Genomic DNA, 20500 nt, shown 5'->3' on the forward strand with positions numbered 1-20500 from the left:
TTCAAACTATTGTCACCTGTACAGATGGGCCTGCACCCAAGATGATTTAATGCAGTTAAATTAAATTTATGCCTTGAAAGCACTGAATGATCTATTACCGTATATCATATTCATAGACAGGATGTCTGAAAAGTAAGACAGGTGCATAGCTAGAGGGGCAAACTGAGGGTATTGCCCCCTAACAAGAATCCTGTTCCCAAATAAATTTTCTTTCAGTTCCCCAATTTCTAGAATTGCAGAAAGTGAGACACTGAAAATTGCCCACACCTAGAACTCGTGCACTTGCTGTGTTCCATTACCCATGGTCAGTTTGAATGTCCCTTTTCTTTGTATTTCTAAATGCTCTGCTGACGTTTTAGAGAATGGAGGAAATTTTTACTAAGGGGTAGTGGCATCACTAAGGTTGGTGTCACCCCATGCTATCACCTCCAGGCTGTCTGGCACACACCCCAGCCAGGCCAATGGTTCTTCAGCAGTAGATTGGGCCTCTGTGGAAAAGAAAGGCCAGGCTCCCTGCCAGTCACTGAAGGCTGGAGGACCAGGGCACTCGAAGGGAATCTCCATGCCCTGGGCTATTCTAGTCTACCCATTATGTCTGCAACTCTGGAAGGGAGTCAAGACACCATTCAGCAACAGGAGAGGCCTCCAGGAGTTCACCGTGGTGTGCTGTAAGTGTCCGGGCTGACTTCCTTGCCACTTCTGGGTGAGTGGACTGGATCTTTTCCAGGACATTCAATTTCTGGTCGTCCCAGTCTACCTACAGAGAGGTGCAGCAGTATACTGAGCACCAGAAAGCATCCCTTTCCTACCAGCGCATCAAGTCACAACCCCTCTGTGGTGTCACCCTGCACCCCCCTGCATCCACTATTGATACCCTTAAGCAGCAGAAAGCATACAGGGACAGCTCCATTGCAACATATTGCACCCCACTATTGATACCATTGTTAAGGATCAGAAAACATATTGTGACAGCTCTATTGGCTGCCAGTCTGTCTCCAAGCACAATTCAAAGTGCTGGTTTTGACCTCCCTATACGGCTTGGGTCCAGGCTATTTGAAGGATCGTATCTCTCTTTATGAGCCCACTAAAGTGTTGAGATCATCCAGAGAGACCCTTGTCTCTGTCGCACCACCCTCTTAGACTCCTTTGGTGGGAACAAGACAGAGGGCCTTCTCAGTGGCTGCTTCCAAGCTTTGGAACACCTTCCCTAGAGAGGCCAGGGTGGCCCCATCCCTGCTATCTTTTCAACGACAGATGAAGCCATTCTTATGCTATGAGTCCTTTTCAAGCTGATAAGGGCTGAGAATTAAATGTTCTGCATTTTAAATTTTAAGGTTGTTTCTTTTAACATGCCACATTTTAATTCATAACTGTTTAACCATTTTAAATTGATTGTTTGATTGTTTTTTAAATTTTACATTTATATATTTTAATGTTGTACCTTTTAAAAATTGCATTTTTTTTTTCATTTGCTTTCAGCCACTTTGAGTTCCAATGCTGGGAGAAAGGTAGGATACAAGAAATAAAATAACAAACAAATAAATAAACAATAGGGACAATGCCCACATTTTGCCTCCCCCTACATAGCTACACTCGTTCCTGAAAAGATGGCTCCTTCATCCCTTTCTTTCCATTGTGGGTTATGGGTGACTTGATTGTCTATGTCAGGTTCAACAGTTATCTGCATATCAACCAACTTTGTAGTCTGTGAAGATAGAGAGAAACTGCTAATTGTGCATCCTAGCAAGCTGAAAACTATACTTTTAACACTTCTTTTCTTCACTGAGCTTACAAGGATTGTGTTGCAGCTGTAGAGAAAAGTACAACAGCCAACCCACCAAGTCTAGATTTTCTGACTTCCCTCACCCCATTCCTGATTATGGGGCTTGACAGACCACCCTGACTGCGGACGCTCCGCATTCCCGAGCCCTAAAATCGGCCCCAGACCACTGCTTTCTGGCAGTCTGTACTGCGCCTGTATCATTAGACTCATTGAGAGTTTTGAAGACAATAGCTAGAGCTACTTGTAGGCCACTTTGTTTACATTTTGACTACACAGGTACTTTGTTGCTGTTGTGTGCATATGATATATATTTCAGAGTAATTATCAAGAGGAAGCCAGCATGATGTAGTGGTTTGAGCATTGGTCTAGGACTCTGAAGAACAAGGTTTGAATCTCTGCTTGTCCATGGAATCCAGTGTGTGACCTTGGGCAAGTCCCACTCTCTCATCCTCAGAGAAATGGAAAGGCAAACCCCCTCCGAACAAATCTTGCCAAGAAAAGCCTGTGATAGGCTTGCCTTAGGGTCACCATAAGTTGGAATTACTTAAGGGCAGTTTACACAGTTTATCCCATACATGGAACAGATCCCCTGCATATAGGAAGGGACCACTGTATTTGTCTTTTTAGCATGCCACAATATCGATAAAACTCTTCTCCAGCCCCACATTTCAAATTAGCTGATTTCCTTCCTATCAGCTTTTTTCACTGTCTAGCTTTCACAGCCACACATAAAAATTGGAAATACAATAGCATGGGCCATCCTAACTTTAGTATTGAATTATGTATCTTTACATTTTAGGACTTGTCTAGTTCTTTCATAGCTGCCCTTCCAAGTCTTATCCTTCTTCTAATTTCTTGACTGCAGTCTCCATTCTGATTAATGATTGAGACAAAATATGGAAAATCTTGAACTATTCCAGTGTTTTAATTGTCTACTTTAAAGTTATGTAAATCATATGTGGTCATTATGTTTTCTTTAGGTTGAACTGTAAATCTGTCTTTGCATTTTCTTCCTTGACTTTCTACAATAATCATTCAAAGTATTTTCTATTTTCTGCTTTACCCGAATCCTTCTTGATAAGATTCAGTCAGACTTTGCTTTATATACTTTGACTGCTTTTGCTACATCTCTTGTCAATAACAAGTCATGCCATGGAGTTTGCAGGGACCAGGGACTGTTGCTTTAAATGCTCAAGGTGCTTGGATGTGGGAAAATGGAGTTGGTGTAAGAAACCTGAAACCGAGGGCCAATCCACAGCCACTTCTTGTTAAACTACCTTGATATGTTGAATATGCATAACCATGTTAAACCATGTTAAGTTTTAAATCCAAAGGGTTTGGTTATGGAATAAGCCTCTGAAATATGCAAGAGGCCCTGTTCAATAAAGCCATGTCAAATGCCCAAATGTGCTTCGTGTGTGTTTTGGAATGGCCACAAAGGGAAGTACATTTCTGCCATCTGTCTAGGAATAATGCCAAAATGTCCTCCATTTTGAGCATGCCTAAGAAACATGCATTTATATTAACATTTTAAAAAAATAATCAATTTTTCGCATCCTCCATTTTACGAAAATGTGTCCTACATTTGAAAATGTTGTCCTACATTTGTCCCGGTTTGGAGGTCCTGACTTATGGCAACCCTAGTCAGGCCCCACCTGGAATATTGTGTCCAGTTCTGGGCACCACGATTAAAAAAGGACATTGAGAAACTGGAGCGTGTCCAAAGGAGGGCGACTAAAATGGTGCAAGGTCTGGAAACCATGTCCTATGAGGAACGACTTAGAGAGCTGGGGATGTTTAGCCTGGAGAAGAGAAGGTTGAGGTGATATGATAGCCCTGTTTAAATACTTGAAGGGATGTCATATTGAGGAGGGAGCAAGTTTGTTTTCTGCTGCTCCAGAGACTAGGACCCGGAGCAATGGATGCAAGCTCCAGGAGAAGAGATTCCACCTCAACATTAGGAGGAACTTCCTGACAGTAAGGGCTGTTGGACAGTGGAACACACTCTTTCCTCTGAGTGTGGTGGAGTCTACTTCCTTGGAGGTCTTTAAACAGAGGCTGGATGGCCATCTGTCGGGGATGCTTTGATTTGGATTTCCTGCATGGCAGGGGCCCTTGGATGGCCCTTGCAGTCTCTTCCTACTCTATGATTCTATGTTTTGACCTTTTATGTTGCAGTTGTTGTTGTTGTTAACTGCCCTTGAGTTGATCTCCACTCATGGTGACCCTATGGATGAGACATCTCCAAGACCCTCTGCCCTCCACTGCTCTGCTTAATTCTTGCAACCCTATAAAACCCGTGACCTCCTTAACAGAGTCCATCCATCTCTTCTCTCCCTGCTTCCCTCCACCTTTCCCAGCATTATTGTCTTTTCCAATGAGTCCTTCCTTCTCATCATGTGTCTGAAGTACAATAGCCTCAGTTTGGTCAGCTTGGCTCCCAGGGAGGTTTCTGGCTTGATCTGCTCTAGGACCCATTTATTTGCCTTTTTGGCTGTCCATGGCATCCTCAGCACTCTTCCCCAGCACCACATCTGAAATGGATTGATTTTCTTCCTATCATATTTCTTAAGTGACCAGCTCTCGCATCCCTGTGTAATAATAGGAAATAGGATGGCTTGTATGATTCTAACTTTTGTACTGAGTTGTATATCTTTGCATTGTAGGATCTTCTCTAGTTCTTTCATAGCCACCTTTCCCATTCTTAATCTTCTTCCTGATTTCCTCATTTTTATCAATGTTTGATCCCAGGTATGGGAATTCTTTTACTGTTTCTATGCCTTAATTGTCTAGGTTGGGTTTGTGAAGGTCCTCGGTGGTCGGTGATTTTGGTTTCCTTTATGTTCGACATTAAGCCTGCCTTTGCCCTTTCTTCCTTGGTCTTCCTTAGGAGTTGTTCCAGGTCTGGGAGGCTTTCTGCAAGCGCTGTGTAGTTTGATTGATGGCTGTCACGAGGGGTAGAGAAATGCAGGTCAAATGTATGAATGGCCATCCAATAAGGGCGAAGGGGTGTATATGCTTAAATTCACACGTAACCAATGAAATGTAATTTGTAGTTTTACTTTGTTGAAAGTACTATAAAAGCTTGGTTCACTTTGAAATCTGGGCTCCAGAAATGTGGAAGTTTCAATGTGAAGTGGAAGGCTTTCATGGCTGGCATCCATAGTTTTGTGTGTGTGGTTTTTTGGGCTTTGTGGCCACCTTCTCCAAGACTCTTCTGGAAGATGGCCACAAAGCCATGGCTGATACATGGCTCCTGAGTCTCTCTGAAGGGAAAGAAGCCTGCAATGCCTCGCTGTCCTCCCTTGCGCTGAGGGCTTTTGCTCACTTGGTCCCAGGGTGACTGAGGCCTCGTCCTCCCTTTCCTTTCCAACATGGCCCCCCTGTCGCTGCCTTAGGCCCACAGGAGGCCCAAGGGCCCCAGGGTGACCCCTTCCTTCCCCCGCAGAAGCCACCAGGAGAGCCAGGCTGAAAGGCCCCCATCTGAGAGAAGAAGGCGCCAGAGAGAGCCCTCCCTCTTTCCTCCTTCCCTCGGCCCAGCCTAGCCATTGGCGTCGGCAGATTCGTCCGTCACCGCCAGTCTTTCCCAATCTCCACGGAATAATACTACTACTAATACTAACAACAATGAAGCCTCTTGATCTTGGAGTCTGGATTTCCCAACAGCCCCGGCGTGGCCCGGAGCCTTTTGGCCGGCCGTGGCGAAAGTGCGGTTGCCAAGGAGGCGCCGACCCCGCGAAGGAGGAGGAGGAGGAGCCGGGAAGGAGGCTGGCGCTGCGCTTGCTGCTGCTGCTGCTCCTGAGGCCGCCCTGGGAGCCTCTGCCTCCGCCGCCGCCGCCGCCTCCATTGTCCCGGACGCACCGGGCCCGGGCCCATGGGCCCTGACCGCCGCCACGGCCCTCGCCAGCCCCTGACGCCGGCCCCGGGGCCTCAGCCGCCCTCGGTGAGGGAGGGAGGGAGGGAGCGAGGGAGGGAGGGAGGGAAGCCGCGCGAAGGGAAGGAGGGAAAGAGGGAAGGAAGGAAGGAAGGAAGGAGAAGCCCAGGCCCGGCCTGGAGCCCCAGAGGAAGGGCTCACCCTCTGGAGGGAAGGAAGGAAGAGAAGGGAGGAAGGAGAGAGAGAGAGAAGGGAAGAGAAGAAAGCAAGGAAAGAGAGAAGGGGAGGAAGGGAGGGAGAGAGGGAAGGTAGGAAGGAAAATGAAGGAAGGAGAGAGAAAGGAGGAAAGAAAAGGAAGGGAGGGAGGAGAGAGAGAGAGAAGGGAAGGCAGGAAAGGAAGGAAGAGAGGGAGCAGAGAAAAGAGGAAAGGGAGGGAGAAAGGAAAAGTATAGAGAGGGAAGAAGGAAAGGAAAGGGATAACTAAAAGAAGACAAGGGAAGAAAGAAAGTCAGGGAGGGAAGGAAGGAAGGAAGGAAGGGAAGGGAGGAGAATGAAACCTCTGCCCTGGGCCTGGAGGTCCAGTGTTCAAAGCAGCCCAGAGCTGGGGCTCTTGGGGCTGGAAAGGCCTTTCCTCTCCTGCTGTGTGTTGTGTACCTACAAGTATAGCAGCCCTCTCCTGGGGTTTCCTTGGCAAGGTTTCTCCAGGGGGTTGCCATGGGCATCTTCTGAGGCAGAGAGAGTGGGACTGGCCCAAAGTCACCCAGTGGCTTCCCAGAGCCTGGAAGAATTGCAGTCCAATGCTCAAACCACTGCTCCGCCCTGGCTTCCTTCCCTCTTCCCCACCCCAGACCCCTCTTTCTCCCCTTATATTATTGGGAGCAAGGAGGGTCAATGGGGGACGTGGACCATCTCCCGCCATCCCAGCTCCTGGCACAATAGGGCAGGACTGGCATGAGCCATGGGGAGTGTGTGTGTGTGAGGTGTGTTGGTCTGGTCCCAGCCCCTCTTCTCCCTCCTGCCCCATTTCCCCCTCTTTCCAGCAATCTGTGGAGAGGGCAGCTTGACAGCCATTGGCACCAGCCATTGGCACCTGGCACAACAAGGAATGAGGCTTGGTGTATGATCTGCTTGATCCAGGGCCATAGAGTGTAGGCTAGCATCCGTCTCCCTGCTCTTGTTGTGTTGGGACATGTTGAGCCAGGGACAAGGTGTGTTGGGCTGATCCCAGTCCCTCATCTGACTCCTGCCCCATTTCCCTCCCTTTCCTGCATGGCCTGGGGGCAACCTGTGGAGAAGGCATCTTGACAGCCATTGCCACCAGCCTTTGGCACCTGGCACAATGTGGAATGAGGCAAAATGTGGTGATTGCCTTGACCCAGGGATATAGACTGGCATCTATCTGTCCCTGTCCTGCTTTGTATTTCCTGTTTCCTGTATAAACAAAAGGTGCCCTGATGGTGAATGAGGCAACCTGAGATGTGGATAGCTCTGGGTCACCATCTGGTGCTCCTTTTATAGCTGCTGCCACAGTTTGGAACTGGGATGTTGTTAGTGCCAGCTACGTATAGCATTTGGCTGAGTGAAGCAATTCGCTGAGGTACCTGCCCTGACATTCCTAGTGAACCCTGTGACCCTTTTCAGCCTCCTCTGTGCCACATAGCCAATGCTGAAACTCCTAAATTAACCTGCTGCCTTCAGTGTGGTGAAGATGCTGGTCTGTTCCTGGGCTGAAGTAAAATCCAACTGCCAGTCCTGTTGGCTTCTGTATAGAGGAGGGTTGGAAGGACCATCTTGTTCTTTGTGTCAGCAAGCAACATGTTTTGGGCTTGCCCTGCACATTGTAGGACTGTACAAGCAAGGTGTGGTAGTTAGTGTGTAGGCTGGCAACTCAGTGGCATCTTTCTTCTTCACTCTCCTATGATTTCTGCATAACCTAAGGGTGCTATGGAGATGACAGAAACACTGTGTGATGTGGGTAGCCTGACAGACACCCACCTTCCCTGTTGATTGTACCAGCAGCTTTAAGTGGAATGACAGTGTGTGATGAGAGAGGTGGTGTGGGGTTTGCATGAACCAGAGATATAGAATGGCATATCTTCATCTGCTTTCCTACCCTAGCTCTCCTACTTCTCACCTCTTATCTAAGCAGAAGGTGTCACACAAAGGTGAGTTAGGCTGTGTAGGAGTGTCATGGGTTGATTTGATGGGAGGTAGCCACATTAGGCCATTGCAGCAAAACCAAGAAGGAGTCCTTTGGCACTTTAAAGACTTTGTTGTTGCTGTTAACTGCCCTTGAGTCAATCTCGACTCATGGCAACCCTGTAAATGAGACATCTCCAAGACTCCTTCATAGAGTCCATCCTTCTAGCATGTGGCCTTCCTCACTTTTTACTTCCCTACACCTTTCCTAACATTGGCCTCATACAGACTGGCCAAAATAAAGCTGCTTTAAGTCACTTTGGAGGTATGCTGTTTAAATGATGCATGCGTCCTAAGAGTCCAGAAGCCACACCAAAGCCATGATCCAGTCCTAAGGACTAGAGCACAGATTTGGCACAGCTTCCGGACTCTTAGGATGCATGCTTCATTGAAACAGCATGCCTCCAAAGTGACCCGAAGCAGCTTTATTTTGGCCTGTCTATATGGGACCATTATTACTTTTTCCAATGAATTGTGCCTTCTCATGATGTGGCCACAATGTGACAGCCTCAACTTAATCATCTTGGCTTCCAGAGAGATTTCCGGCTTGATCTGTTGAGGGGCCCTCATTTGTTTAAAGACTAGACTAGTATTATTTGATATATGTTTTTGCGGACTGCATCAACCCACTGCCTCAGATTGTTTATTTACTTACTGTATCTATACCTTGCTCTTCATCCAGAAAGGCTCTTGGTTGATTGACATCCTTCTGTATTCACTTTTACTTCATTTCCTAGTTCTCTACACTGATACTGTGCTACACTGTTATAGTGCTGTTATTCCACTTTTACTGCTACAGCTGCTTCCTGTGGAATCCTGGGATTTGCAGCTTATGGAAGGACATTTAGAATACTCAGCCAGTGTGTTCTTAGGCCTCATGAAACTATAAACCCCAAAATACCATAGGAAGCACCCATAACAGTAAAAGTGGAATAACAGCACTGTAACATTGTAGAGTGGTATAACATGAGGTTAGGATGCATGAGACCTGATAGGCCCTGGGCCTTCCGTTCTCAGTACAGTCTGATTCCTGTAGTGAGCACATGCTTAACAAAATTCTGCCTTACTTATGGTTTCCTCTCCTGCTAATGAAATGCCACAGGATGACAGAACAGTGTGTGGGGCTTAGCATGAACAAAAAGTGGCAGCCTGCAGGTATTCTTCTACTTCCCCTTTTCTGTTTATTCTTAGAAATAGGACATTTCTATCCGTTGCACAGCCATGGGAACCATAGAGAGAAACCATGCCTTATGAGGAGCAGCTTAGGGAGCTGGGTATGTTTAGCCTGGAGAAGAGAGGATTAAGAGGTGAGATGATAGCCCTGTTTAAATATTTGAAAAGGTGTCATATTGAAGATGGAGCAGGCTTGTTTGCTGCTGCTCCAGAGCGTAGGACATGGATCAGTAGGTTCAAAATATAGGAAAAGAGATTCTACCTAAACATTACGAAGAACTTAATCAGCCTTTTAGCTAAGATCAAGCGTAGTAAACATTAGGAAGAACTTCTTGATGTCCGGAGCTGTTGAACAGTGGAATAAGCTGCCTCGAAGTTTGGTGAAGTCTCATTTTTTTAAACAGAGGCTGAATGGCCATCTGTTGGCAGTGCTTTGATTGTGTGTTCCTGCATGGCAGGGAGTTGGACTGGATGGCCCCTGAGGTTTCTTTCAACTCTTGACTCTATCAACAACCATTTGATGGGGTACTGAGGTTTCCCCTCTCTTTAATGGAGTTTGCTCTCCAGCTTGTGGGACACCATCTGATGAGGGAGGTAGTGTGGGGGCTTGGCATGGGCACTAGGTTGGCATCTCTCCTTTGCTTACTCTGAGATCCATCATTTCCATTACTTGTTTGATTAACAAGTACCAGAAATATGTGGAAATTTGTTTGGTGTGGGTAGCCTGACCCTTCCTGTCTTAGCTGCCTCTACAGTGAGTGGAGCACAGCAGGATGAGAGGCTTAGCATCTTGTGGCAGTACACTGGCATCCATTCCTTTTCCTTCTGTCCTAGAGGTGGCAATTGTGTGGCCCTCTAGATGTTTCAGAATTCCATCTCCCAGAATTCCTCACCATTGAGTATGCTGCCTAAGGCTGCTGGAGTTGCCATTCAACAACATTGGGATGATTCTTCAATTCCTATAGCTCAGTGGTTCTCAACCTTCCTAATGCCACAACCCTTTAATACAGTTCCTCGTGTTGTGGTGACCCCCAACTGATGGTCTCGGTTCCCAAGACCATTGGAAATATGTGTTTTACGATGGTCTTGGGCAACCCCTGTGAAAGGGTTGTTCAATCCCCCCAAAGGGGTTGCGATCCACAGGTTGAGAACTGCTGATATAGCTGCTGTGTCTCTTCTCCTTAAATGTTTTTTCCCTACACAGTGAGTGGGACTTTATGAGGAGAAATATTCATGTACGTAAGAGAGTTACGGACATGCTGATACATCTTCTACCTTTCTTTCCATCCCACTCTTCTTTAAGTTTACACAGCCACCTCTCTGGAATGTAGAAAACAGCATGGAAATAGCATGAACAATATATGGCGTGGTACACCTTTATCCTCCTTCCCTTCCTTTGTTGCAAATACTTATAATCTGCTTTTCAGTCCAGAGACTCTCAGAAGGGCTTACAATTAAAAAGCCTGAAAAGTGTGATTCACAACATCATAAAAGCAGTAGCACCCATACAGTGTTAATACAGTAAATAAAACTTCAGCCAAATCTAAGCATTTACATCGGGGTAGGCAACCTGCGGCCCGCGGGCCGGATGCGGCCCAGCGAGGCCTTGGGACCGGCCCCTGCCCGGTCCTGCCGCCGATTGCCACCGGGGCCTTTGGCATCTTGCGCGCAGGGGCAAGGGGGGCAATTGTCTATAGAAGCCTCAGAAACATGCATTTATGTTAACGTTTTTTAAAAAATCAGCAAATTTTTTCGCGTGTCCTCCACTTTTTTTTAAAAAGTGTCCACCATTTGAAAATTTTGTCCTACATTTGTCCCGGTTTATTTATTTATTTAAATTTTTAAAAAATTCTTTAATTATTTATTTTTTGGCTTCGGCCCCCCAGTTGTCTGAGGGACAGCAACCCGGCCCCTGGCTCAAAAAGGTTGCCTACCCCTGATTTACATAAAAAATGAAGGCAAATAAAATTCTTTGACTAGTGCCAAAAAGATATATGCAGCATGACTGAAGCTTCCCCAGGAAGAGTATTCCAAAGCTGGGTTATCATCTACTTTACTTCAGAAGATCAGGGGATCAGGGAAGGGGGTTGCGTCGTTCATGGGATTGAAATCAGTCCTTCATGCACTGGATCCTAAGTTTTAAAACTGAGAAGCAGTATCTTGAATTGTGCATGGAAATGGACATGAGGCAGATACAGTGCAAGACTCCCAAGTTATGTTTCATTTGATCAATTCAGCTGCTTTATTATGTAGCAACTGAACTTTCTGAAATGTGTCCAAGGGCATTCCCATGTACAATGCATGGGATGTTACCCGAACCTGGATATGTATGACCATGCCACAATTGAAGAAGGGGATATGATGGGTAATTTGGGTGGGGCTAATATTCCCAAAATAAATAAATTTAAATCCGTACCCATCTTGGCTTAAACACAGACATCTGTTGTGGTGTGCCAGACGATGAGCATAATATGTAACTGTGAAGAATCTCCCCTCAAGGACTTACAGTTTACTTTAGGTGGAGTAGAGGGAGACAGTGGGAGCTGGTGAAGGAATAAATGACATGAAATCAGAGGGACAGCAGTGTATGACTGATGGCCACAGAAAACAAAGTGAGGAAGGTAGATACATAGTCTGGCCCTTGGATAGATGCACTCCAGGGAACTGAAATGCAATGGTGCTTATTGGTGCATTTAGTTGTTTGTGTTTGGGAGTTGTGTGTCTTCCCATCATAATTTGTATTTGTCTCAGAAAGGCAAAATGTACCTGTGTTGTGCCATGTGAGCTGACCCTGAGAAGCAGAGATACAGGCAGCAGAGATGGGAGGCACTGAACAGCAAATATGGCAAATTGGTTCTAGAATAGTTAGGCTGGAAAAGTGGGTTTTTAGGAAGAAAGGCATGTGGAGAGGCAAGCTAAAAGCTTTTCTGGTCGCTATTCTTGACATTTTTAGTAGGGAATATATTGTAAGCAGGAGAGAACTTTGAAGGGCTGCCCTCCCACTTTTCTCTTATACTGCACTAGTCATCTGCTTTTCTGGTTGCATCATTCATTAATATACCAGAAGAGAGAGAATGAGAATAATACCGTTTTAAAAACAAAATAAGGACTCGAAACAGAATTCTGTGCAGTCATTTCTGATACGATTCTGTTATGATAACCCAAGAGTCCTGTTTTTAGTGCTGTGTTCCTCCATCACTACTCATGTGTAAAAGCTTGGGACCTGAGGAATAAATCACTGGGTAATGGACTTGTGAGTGGTGTGGTAGCCCTTAGCATCTCCATTCTCTTAATTTCTCCTTCCCTACAGACCCAGGAGACACCATGGGGGTGGACTTTGATGTGAAGACATTCTGCCACAACTTGCGGGCTACCAAACCTCCCTACGAATGTCCTGTTGACACTTGCCGCAAAATCTACAAGAGCTATAGTGGCATTGAGTACCATCTGTACCACTATGACCATGATAACCCACCGCCTCCACAGAGCACCCCTCTGCGCAAGCACAAGAAGAAAGGCAGGCACGGCCGAGTGGCCAACAAGCAGTCACCTAGCCCTTCTGAGACCTCACAGTCGCCGGGTCGTGAAGTCATGACCTATGCCCAGGCCCAGCGCATGGTGGAAGTGGACCTGCATGGCCGGGTCCATCGGATCAGCATCTTTGACAACCTGGATGTTGTGTCAGAGGATGATGAGGCCCCTGAGGAAGCCCCAGAGAACAACAGCAACAAAGAGAATACAGAAACCCCCTCGGTGGCCCCCAAAGCTGGCAAGCATAAGAACAAGGAGAAGCGCAAGGACTCCAATCACCACCACCACCACAGTGCCTCAGCAGGCAACACACCCAAGCTTCCAGAGGCTGTGTACCGTGAGCTGGACCAGGACACGCCCGACGCACCACCTCGCCCCTCCTCCTATTACAGGTACCAGCTGTGGGGGGAAACCAGAGTGTTTGGGAAAGGTTCTTTCTTTCTTCCTTTTTTCTTTTCTTTTTTTAAACAATTCCCCAAATCTTCAAGGCAGTATGAATGGTACTCATGCTGGCTTGGGGTTTCTGGTATCTGTTGTCCCCCCGAAAAAAGGAACTCTTACAGGCTCTGGAATATAACAGCATAGAACTGTCTCAAAGAATTTTGTGGCATCATTTAATTTGATGTATTTTTGATTGGAGAAGAGTTCCTTAGGAAGGTATTTCAGGTGAGTGTTTGTGTGCATCTCTGTGCTTCTCTGTCATGGGGTTTCTTCTATTCTCACCTAGTTCCAGTTTCATAGTGGTAATAATAGCAACAACAGTTTGGTGACCATAGTTTCTTCATATCTGTTGGACAAAATGAAAACAGGATTGAGGAGAGTTCTACCTTGGGATGGGAATTTGTTGCATTATTCCCATCCAGTGATTGCAGGATACTCTTAGCAGCAGGTTTAGAGAGGAAAAGAAGATACTATTGCTTGCATGAATATCCAACTCCTCCTTCTCCCACCCCCCTTGATATACGTGTGTATGCCTGCCTGCCTGCTTGCCTGCCTTCCTCTCTGCCTTCAAATTGCCTGTCAACTTATGATGACCCCATGGATTTCATAAGGCTTTTTTAGATAAGGAACACTTAGATGGTTTTGCCAATTCTTTCCTCTGAACTATAGCTTACACCACCTAATATTCCTTGGTAGTTACCCATCCAAGTACTAACCAGGACTGATCCTGCTTAGCTTCCAAAATTAGACAGGATCTGGTGCCCTTAGGGTATTTAGGTCCTCCTCTGTTGACTTAGGAGCTGTACAGACTGGCCTTTTTGCCCCATATTGGGGCTGCGGCAACCACATGCCGCGACCTCCGTAGGGAGCAAAAAGAAGCCGCAAAAAGCAGGTTCTTTTTACGTCCTGGAAGGGCCATCATGGGTGTGGCGGTGTGCCCTTCTGACGCCCCGTCTAGAAGGGAGTGCGCCAAAATGGCATCTGAGTGGTGCCATTAGGGCTTGAAGCATAAGAACACTCAGCCTCACCCTGCCTACAGGCCAGCACAAAGTGCCGGTCTCTATAGCCCCTTAGAGAGCTGCATTATGCTGATCTCTGAGAGCTTTTTCCTGCTTAAAGTTATCTAGTCTGGTTAATGTACCCACAGTAGCAGAATTTCTCAGACCAGGAGTAGGGAACATGTGGCACTCCAAATGTTGGACTGCAGCTCCTCTCTTCCCTTACCATTGAATGTGCTGGCGAAGGCTGGTGGGAGTTACAGTTTTACAACATGTGGAGGACCATACAGTCACCACCCTTGTCTTAGGCTAGGGATGGTAAAAGTATGTCCCATGGACTTCATGCGCAGGGCCCTAACCTGCAGCCCTTGACATTCCCATGAAACCCCAAGCCCCTAGCTCCCACTTTAGTTTTTTTCAGGAATATTTAGCCTTCAAATTGCTCAAAACCACTGCAAAAAGTTAGTCAGTATCCACTGTCAGTCCTCAAAAGCAATAGAAAAAAGGCCAAAAATCTGCCAGAATCAATACCAGAAGTGACATAATGGGCATGCTGGTGCAGACCACCAAGGGGCACAGAAGTGAAAGTTTGCTCCTACCTCCTGTGCAGTTGCCCACTCCTCCTTTAGACCAAGGATTTGCATAGAGTAACAAACTAAGCCTTTCCTACCTAGTCAGGGTTGAGGAGTCTGTGGCCTTCCAGATATTATTGGATGGCAACTGCCAACCTTCCTAACAACTGGTTGTGCTGCTGGAGCTGTTGGGAGTTAGATCTAGCAACATCACTAGGGCCGCAGGTTACCCATCTCTGCACTAAATTGAGCAGAAAAGAAATAAGCTTGAATGAAAGTAATCCCATTTCTCAGTCTAAAGAAAGGGGTACTTCAGTTCTTCAGATTACAATTACTAGAAGAGAGTGCTTCAGTCATTGTATATACACAAAGTAGAATGAAACAAAAGGCAAGTGCTAAGTGATGGCACTTACCTGACACAGGCAACTGCCAGTGTTTGGGGCTTGCACTGGCCACCATTAAGGCTCAGAAGGTTGTCTCCCTTGCTGTGTCCCACTGCATTTTTCCCCCTTTAAAAATCTTTTTTCCAACTAAAAATATTCATTAAAACATGACTTCCAGTTTCTTGCAAAATGCGGTGTGGAGAGTCGAGTGCCTCAAAGTTGCCATGCAGGTCATATGTGCCCATTGGCCACACTTTGCCCACTCCTGCTCCCATTCCGTGGAAAGGCGTTAATGATCATGTTCATGCAATCAGTACTAGTATTAGTCTTTTGATTGGAGTCAGCACTGACTAGCTCTTTGCCATAACATGTTTTAATCATCTAGTCTTCCTGGTGTTTTCATGCTCCTTAAAGAGGTGAGGAAATGCAACAATGATTTGGAACCCCTGTTGGCTGTCCAACCTCTCTCTCTCCCTGGTACTTTCCTCAGACATGAAGGTAAGGCCTTGTTGGCCAGTGCTCAGTCCACATCAGCCACTGAATCTGTCTCCTGTTTATCATTTTCCCCCTCCTCCCGCCCCTATCAGATATATTGAGAAGTCGGCAGAGGAGCTGGATGAGGAGGTTGAATATGACATGGATGAGGAAGATTATATCTGGCTGGACATTATGAACGAGCGCCGGAAGACGGAAGGGGTCAGCCCCATCCCCCAGGAGATCTTTGAGTACCTGATGGATCGACTAGAGAAGGAGTCCTACTTTGAGAGCCACAACAAGGGAGACCCCAACGCCTTGGTGGATGAGGATGCCGTCTGCTGTATCTGCAATGACGGGGAGTGTCAGAACAGCAACGTCATCCTCTTCTGTGACATGTGCAACCTGGCTGTGCACCAAGAGTGCTACGGTGTTCCCTATATCCCAGAGGGCCAGTGGCTGTGCCGTCGCTGCCTGCAGTCGCCCTCCCGAGCTGTGGACTGTGCCCTCTGCCCAAACAAAGGAGGAGCTTTCAAACAGACGGACGATGGACGGTGGGCCCACGTGGTTTGTGCCCTCTGGATCCCAGAGGTCTGCTTTGCCAACACTGTCTTCCTGGAGCCCATCGACAGCATAGAACACATCCCACCAGCTCGGTGGAAATTGACCTGCTACATCTGCAAGCAGCGAGGCTCAGGGGCCTGTATCCAGTGCCACAAAGCCAACTGCTACACTGCCTTCCATGTCACCTGTGCTCAGCAGGCTGGGCTGTACATGAAAATGGAGCCTGTCCGGGAGACAGGGGCCAATGGCACCTCCTTCAGCGTCCGCAAAACAGCTTACTGTGACATCCACACGCCACCGGGCTCCATGCGACGCCTGCCTGCCCTTTCCCACAGCGAAGGGGAGGAGGAAGAAGAGGAGGAGGAGGAAGACGGGAAAGGCTGGAGCTCTGAAAAGGTGAAAAAGGCCAAGGCAAAGTCTCGGATCAAAATGAAGAAGGCAAGGAAGATCCTAGCAGAGAAAAGAGCTGCTGCTCCAGTGGTGTCAGTACCTTGTATTCCTCCCCACAGGTAGGTTGAGATTCTCTGTTCCCATGTTCTCAATTCACATGCCTGTTGCGGAGACACATTTCCAGAGCTTGAAAAATGTCTTGTGTTCGACAACCACTCCCAAATGTAGATATTACCACTGACCATGCTGGCTGGGAAATTCTGGGAGTTACAGTCAAAAAGAGGAAATCTTCCAAACTTTGCAAGTTCCCCCCTCACCCGTTCCTTTGTGCATTGGGTTTGGCTGTCAGCAACATCCAGGCAAGGCAAACAGACCAGTCTGTATGATCCTACTCCACAGAAGTGGACAGTTTGTGACCCGCCAGATATTGTTGAGTGGGAACTCCCACTAGCTGCAGCCAGCACCATTAATGGTGCAGGATGGTGGCAGTTACAGTCTAGTAATATCCAGATAGCTGCAGATTGTCCACCCATTGTCAAGAACTGCTATTTTCCTTAGGAGTTCAGTGAACAACAATGGCATAAAATTAACACTGTCCCGACCCACCTTTTTGTAGTCTTCATCTTAATTTGCTTACTAATTAAAACATACCTACCCTTTCTTCCATGCCCCCTTATTCACCCAGCCAGTTCTCATTTCTACTTTCTGTTTCCTACCAACAAACTCTGAGAAGTTTCCTTCTCCACACATCTTCCTGGGTCAGACCACAAACATTCTTTTGATGCCTCCCATCACTCTCAGCATTTCCCAATAAATCTATAACATCTATATAACTCTTTTATATACAACAATAACGTGACAGAATATACCACATTCTGACACCAATAGTGTAGCCATAGAACCCATATGTCTGGGTAATAGTGCAAGTTCTGTGCTTTTTAACATAATACTGTATTTAGTGAATTAATGTAAGCAATAATGTAATATTGTTTTATACTTTTGTAAGCTGTCTTGTATCCCATCTTGGGAGAAAAGCAGGTATAACTTCAACCAACACACAAACATTCAGTTTTCTCTGTATGCTCTGTTTTCAAGGTGAGCGGCTCAGGGTATGCATAAATCGGGTCAGAGTAACATCTTGGCAATAGGTGGAGATGATATACATGTAGGTTTATTGATACTGTCTGGAGGAGCCAGCTTAAGAGCTAAAGATGTATGACAACCCGCTCCTTACTGTCCTTTAAAGCGGAGATGGTGTTCTTGTTTTCTTTTCTTTTTTTTAAAACTCTTTTCTTTCTCTGAGAACAGCACAAGTGTAGAAGAATGTGATGGTTTGACAAATCAAAATAAGTGTTGATATAAACAGTTTGGCAGTAAGGCCAAACAAGTCTGCTTCCTGTCATCCCTTTATACCCATGTTGCATTTGTTGTCTCCATCTTACATGCTTATGCCTTATGCACAGCATCCAAAGATGCCAGGCTGTGTGTATCTTTGCCAAACACAGGGAGCCTGATTTCCTGCTGGATGGTGGTTCTACGATCCTGGCAATTGGGGGCAGGAAATCAGCCCTGTGGTGAGGTATTTCCTCTAAGATTCTGCCACATCCTTGGGGAAAGGCCATCACCTTCTTGTCCTCCTTGTGAACTTCCCAGTACACTGTGGCTTGGCTGCATTTGTAAACATAATACTGGGCTAGCTTGGAGTTTGGAAGCATTTTTTAAAACCATTCTAGGTTTCGTAATCCATGAAAGGTAACTTTGTTGAGTTCTGGTTGTGCCATATGTCGGTTTGCCCAAGACAGGATTCAGCTGAGTACTTGTGAAGCCAGTGGAAGGCCCTGTGCAGGAAAAGAAGCATAATAGCAGCATGGTCAATGCTCTGTTTTTTTAAGGTAGACATGCCTTTGAGCATTTTCTTCTCCTCAAGGCTGGCTTCCTTACCCAGGGTTGAATGAGTGGGCTTAATATATTTAAGGTACTCTGACAAGCTCTGAAGTTTGAATTTATTAAGAATTTAAGAACATAAGAACTGATATACAGGATCACACCCAACTGTGTCTAGTCCAGAACTTGGTAAAGTTACTTCTTTGGACTAGAGCTTCCAGAATCCCCGGTAATATGGCTTCTTATTCTGGGCTAGGCAGTTTAACTATCTGACTACTGGTATGAGGTGATTTCCCATTTCCTGTATAAAAGCAGGGTTTTTAGAAAACACCTACTAGGTATGTTGACTGGAGGGAATCTAGGAATTGTTGTCCCAGACTTTGCATCCTCAGTGATGTGCTCATTCTCTTTTCCTTTCTAGGCTCAGTAAGATCACTAACCGCTTGACCATCCAGCGAAAGAGTCAGTTCATGCAGAGGCTGCACAGCTATTGGACTCTGAAGAGGCAATCCCGCAATGGGGTTCCCTTGCTGCGCCGGCTCCAGACTCACCTGCAGTCACACAGGAACTGTGATCAAGGCCGGCCAGCTCCTCCTCCGCCTGTGTCCAAGACCGAGCAGGTATGGTTTCACTTGAGTTTAGGGGGCAAGGATGGAGGAGGTGGGTTTGGTTGTTGACAAGGTAGGGAAGAGTGAGGAGGGGTCACCAGAAGGCTGTGGCCAAGAGGCAGGGCTTCAACCTGGTCTATCGGCTCCTTGGCATTGGGTGGACTGAAGGAGCATGAGGTTGCTTAGGACAAGCTTTGCATGAGATTCTCTTTCATTGTGAGACTTGATAATGTTGTCCCCAGTCTTGGCTATAATAGGCTGCTGCCACACTGCAGAAATAAAGAAGTTTGACACCACTTTAACTGCCATAACTCAGTGCTGTGGAATTTTGGGATTTGTAGTTTTTTGAAAGGTTTAGCCTTTCCTGTCAGTTCTCCACCAAACTACAAATCCCAAAATACCATAGCATTGAGTCGTGGCAATTAAAGTGGTATCAAACTGCTTTATTTCTGCAGTGTGGCAGCAGCCTTAGTGAGCACAGGGGGCATTCCATGAATTCATTATGGTGAAGACCTCACATCAGCCCGAGATTAAGCCCCAAGAACCTGCTTTATATGCAGAAGACCTGAGGTTCAGTCTTTGTACCTCCCCTTAAAGGTTCTTGGAAAGTAATCACCTTTCCTTCTCAAAAGAGTCTGCTGCCAAACAGAGTAGAGAACCCCAGAATGGGTCTTCTCTGTGAATAGCAGCTCCTTGCATCTTCCTGCCTTCCTTCTGCCTGGAGGGAGGGAGAAATAGAGCTTGGAAACATAATTTTTTTTGTTTACAACTTGCAGAATTTCCCTTAGCCGTGTTCTGGGGGAGATTCTGGGAGTTGTAGTCTCAAAAAGGAACATTTCTGTGGAGCTCCATGGAAATGGCATTTGTTCTCCCTTTTTGAACCCCCCAAAGTACCCCCCTCCCTCCCTCCCATCTTGCCCCACCTTGTGTGGGATTTGCTACCACCCCTACCCACCCTTGGAGCTCACTGGTGCTCTGCTTCAAGCAGTAGCAACCAGGAAGGGGGGAAAAGAAGGCCCCTTCCTCTCATAGACTCTGATGTTCCTGCAGCGAGATAACACAGAGGATAAGAACTGGGCCCTGAAAGAGCAGCTGAAATCCTGGCAGCGCCTCCGCCACGACCTGGAACGAGCGCGCTTGCTGGTGGAATTAATTCGGAAACGGGAGAAGCTCAAGAGAGAGACGGTAACCTCACTGGGAAAGGGAGATGAGGGGGGTGGCACAGGGCTCTTCCCCTGAGGAAAGTTAGGGGAAGGGGGAAGGGGTGGGCAGGATGCCCCTCCAAGTATCTGGAAGAGGAACATGGAGCTCTCAGAGTGGAAGGGCAGGGGGAAAGGACTGGGACTTTATATGGTAGCTGAGTGATAGGGTAAGAGTGGAGCACCACCAGAGTTTCTTCGGGTTAATTGTGGAAGATGGTATACATCTTCCTGTGAAAGGAAGAGAGAAATCTTTGAGAAGAAACTAGGTTCCTCTGGGTAGGGGATAGCTTGCTGTAGTGACTGTTCTGTTTAGCTTGTGTAGGTTGCCCTTATGCACAGGGGTTCTTCTCTCAGGCTGTGTTTTGACATGTAAACAAACCATAACTAAGTTTGTGCATGATGCATCTCTGTGTCCTAGGATGGT

The 20500-nt window shown here is 46.6% G+C and overlaps 1 protein-coding gene across 3 annotated transcripts in view; it reads left to right on the top strand.

Annotated features, from left to right (window-relative positions):
• Positions 1-5535: 5535 nt before the first annotated feature.
• BRPF1 (bromodomain and PHD finger containing 1) overlaps positions 5536-20500 on the top strand; it is a 29699-nt gene continuing 14734 nt past the window's right edge. For all 3 annotated transcript variants that reach the window (XM_089517678.1, XM_089517696.1, XM_089517687.1), the window contains exons 1-5: positions 5536-5726; positions 12340-12952; positions 15542-16501; positions 18688-18886; positions 19925-20059. In XM_089517678.1, the coding sequence (XP_089373804.1) occupies positions 12354-12952; positions 15542-16501; positions 18688-18886; positions 19925-20059 (1893 nt within the window). In that variant the 5' untranslated portion in view covers positions 5536-5726; positions 12340-12353. The remainder of the gene's footprint in view (positions 5727-12339; positions 12953-15541; positions 16502-18687; positions 18887-19924; positions 20060-20500) is intronic.

The sequence above is a fragment of the Sceloporus occidentalis genome, unplaced genomic scaffold (genome assembly GCF_023333645.1).
Source record: "Sceloporus occidentalis isolate IW3139 unplaced genomic scaffold, rSceOcc1.0.p SCAF_1, whole genome shotgun sequence".
NCBI lineage: Eukaryota > Metazoa > Chordata > Lepidosauria > Squamata > Phrynosomatidae > Sceloporus > Sceloporus occidentalis.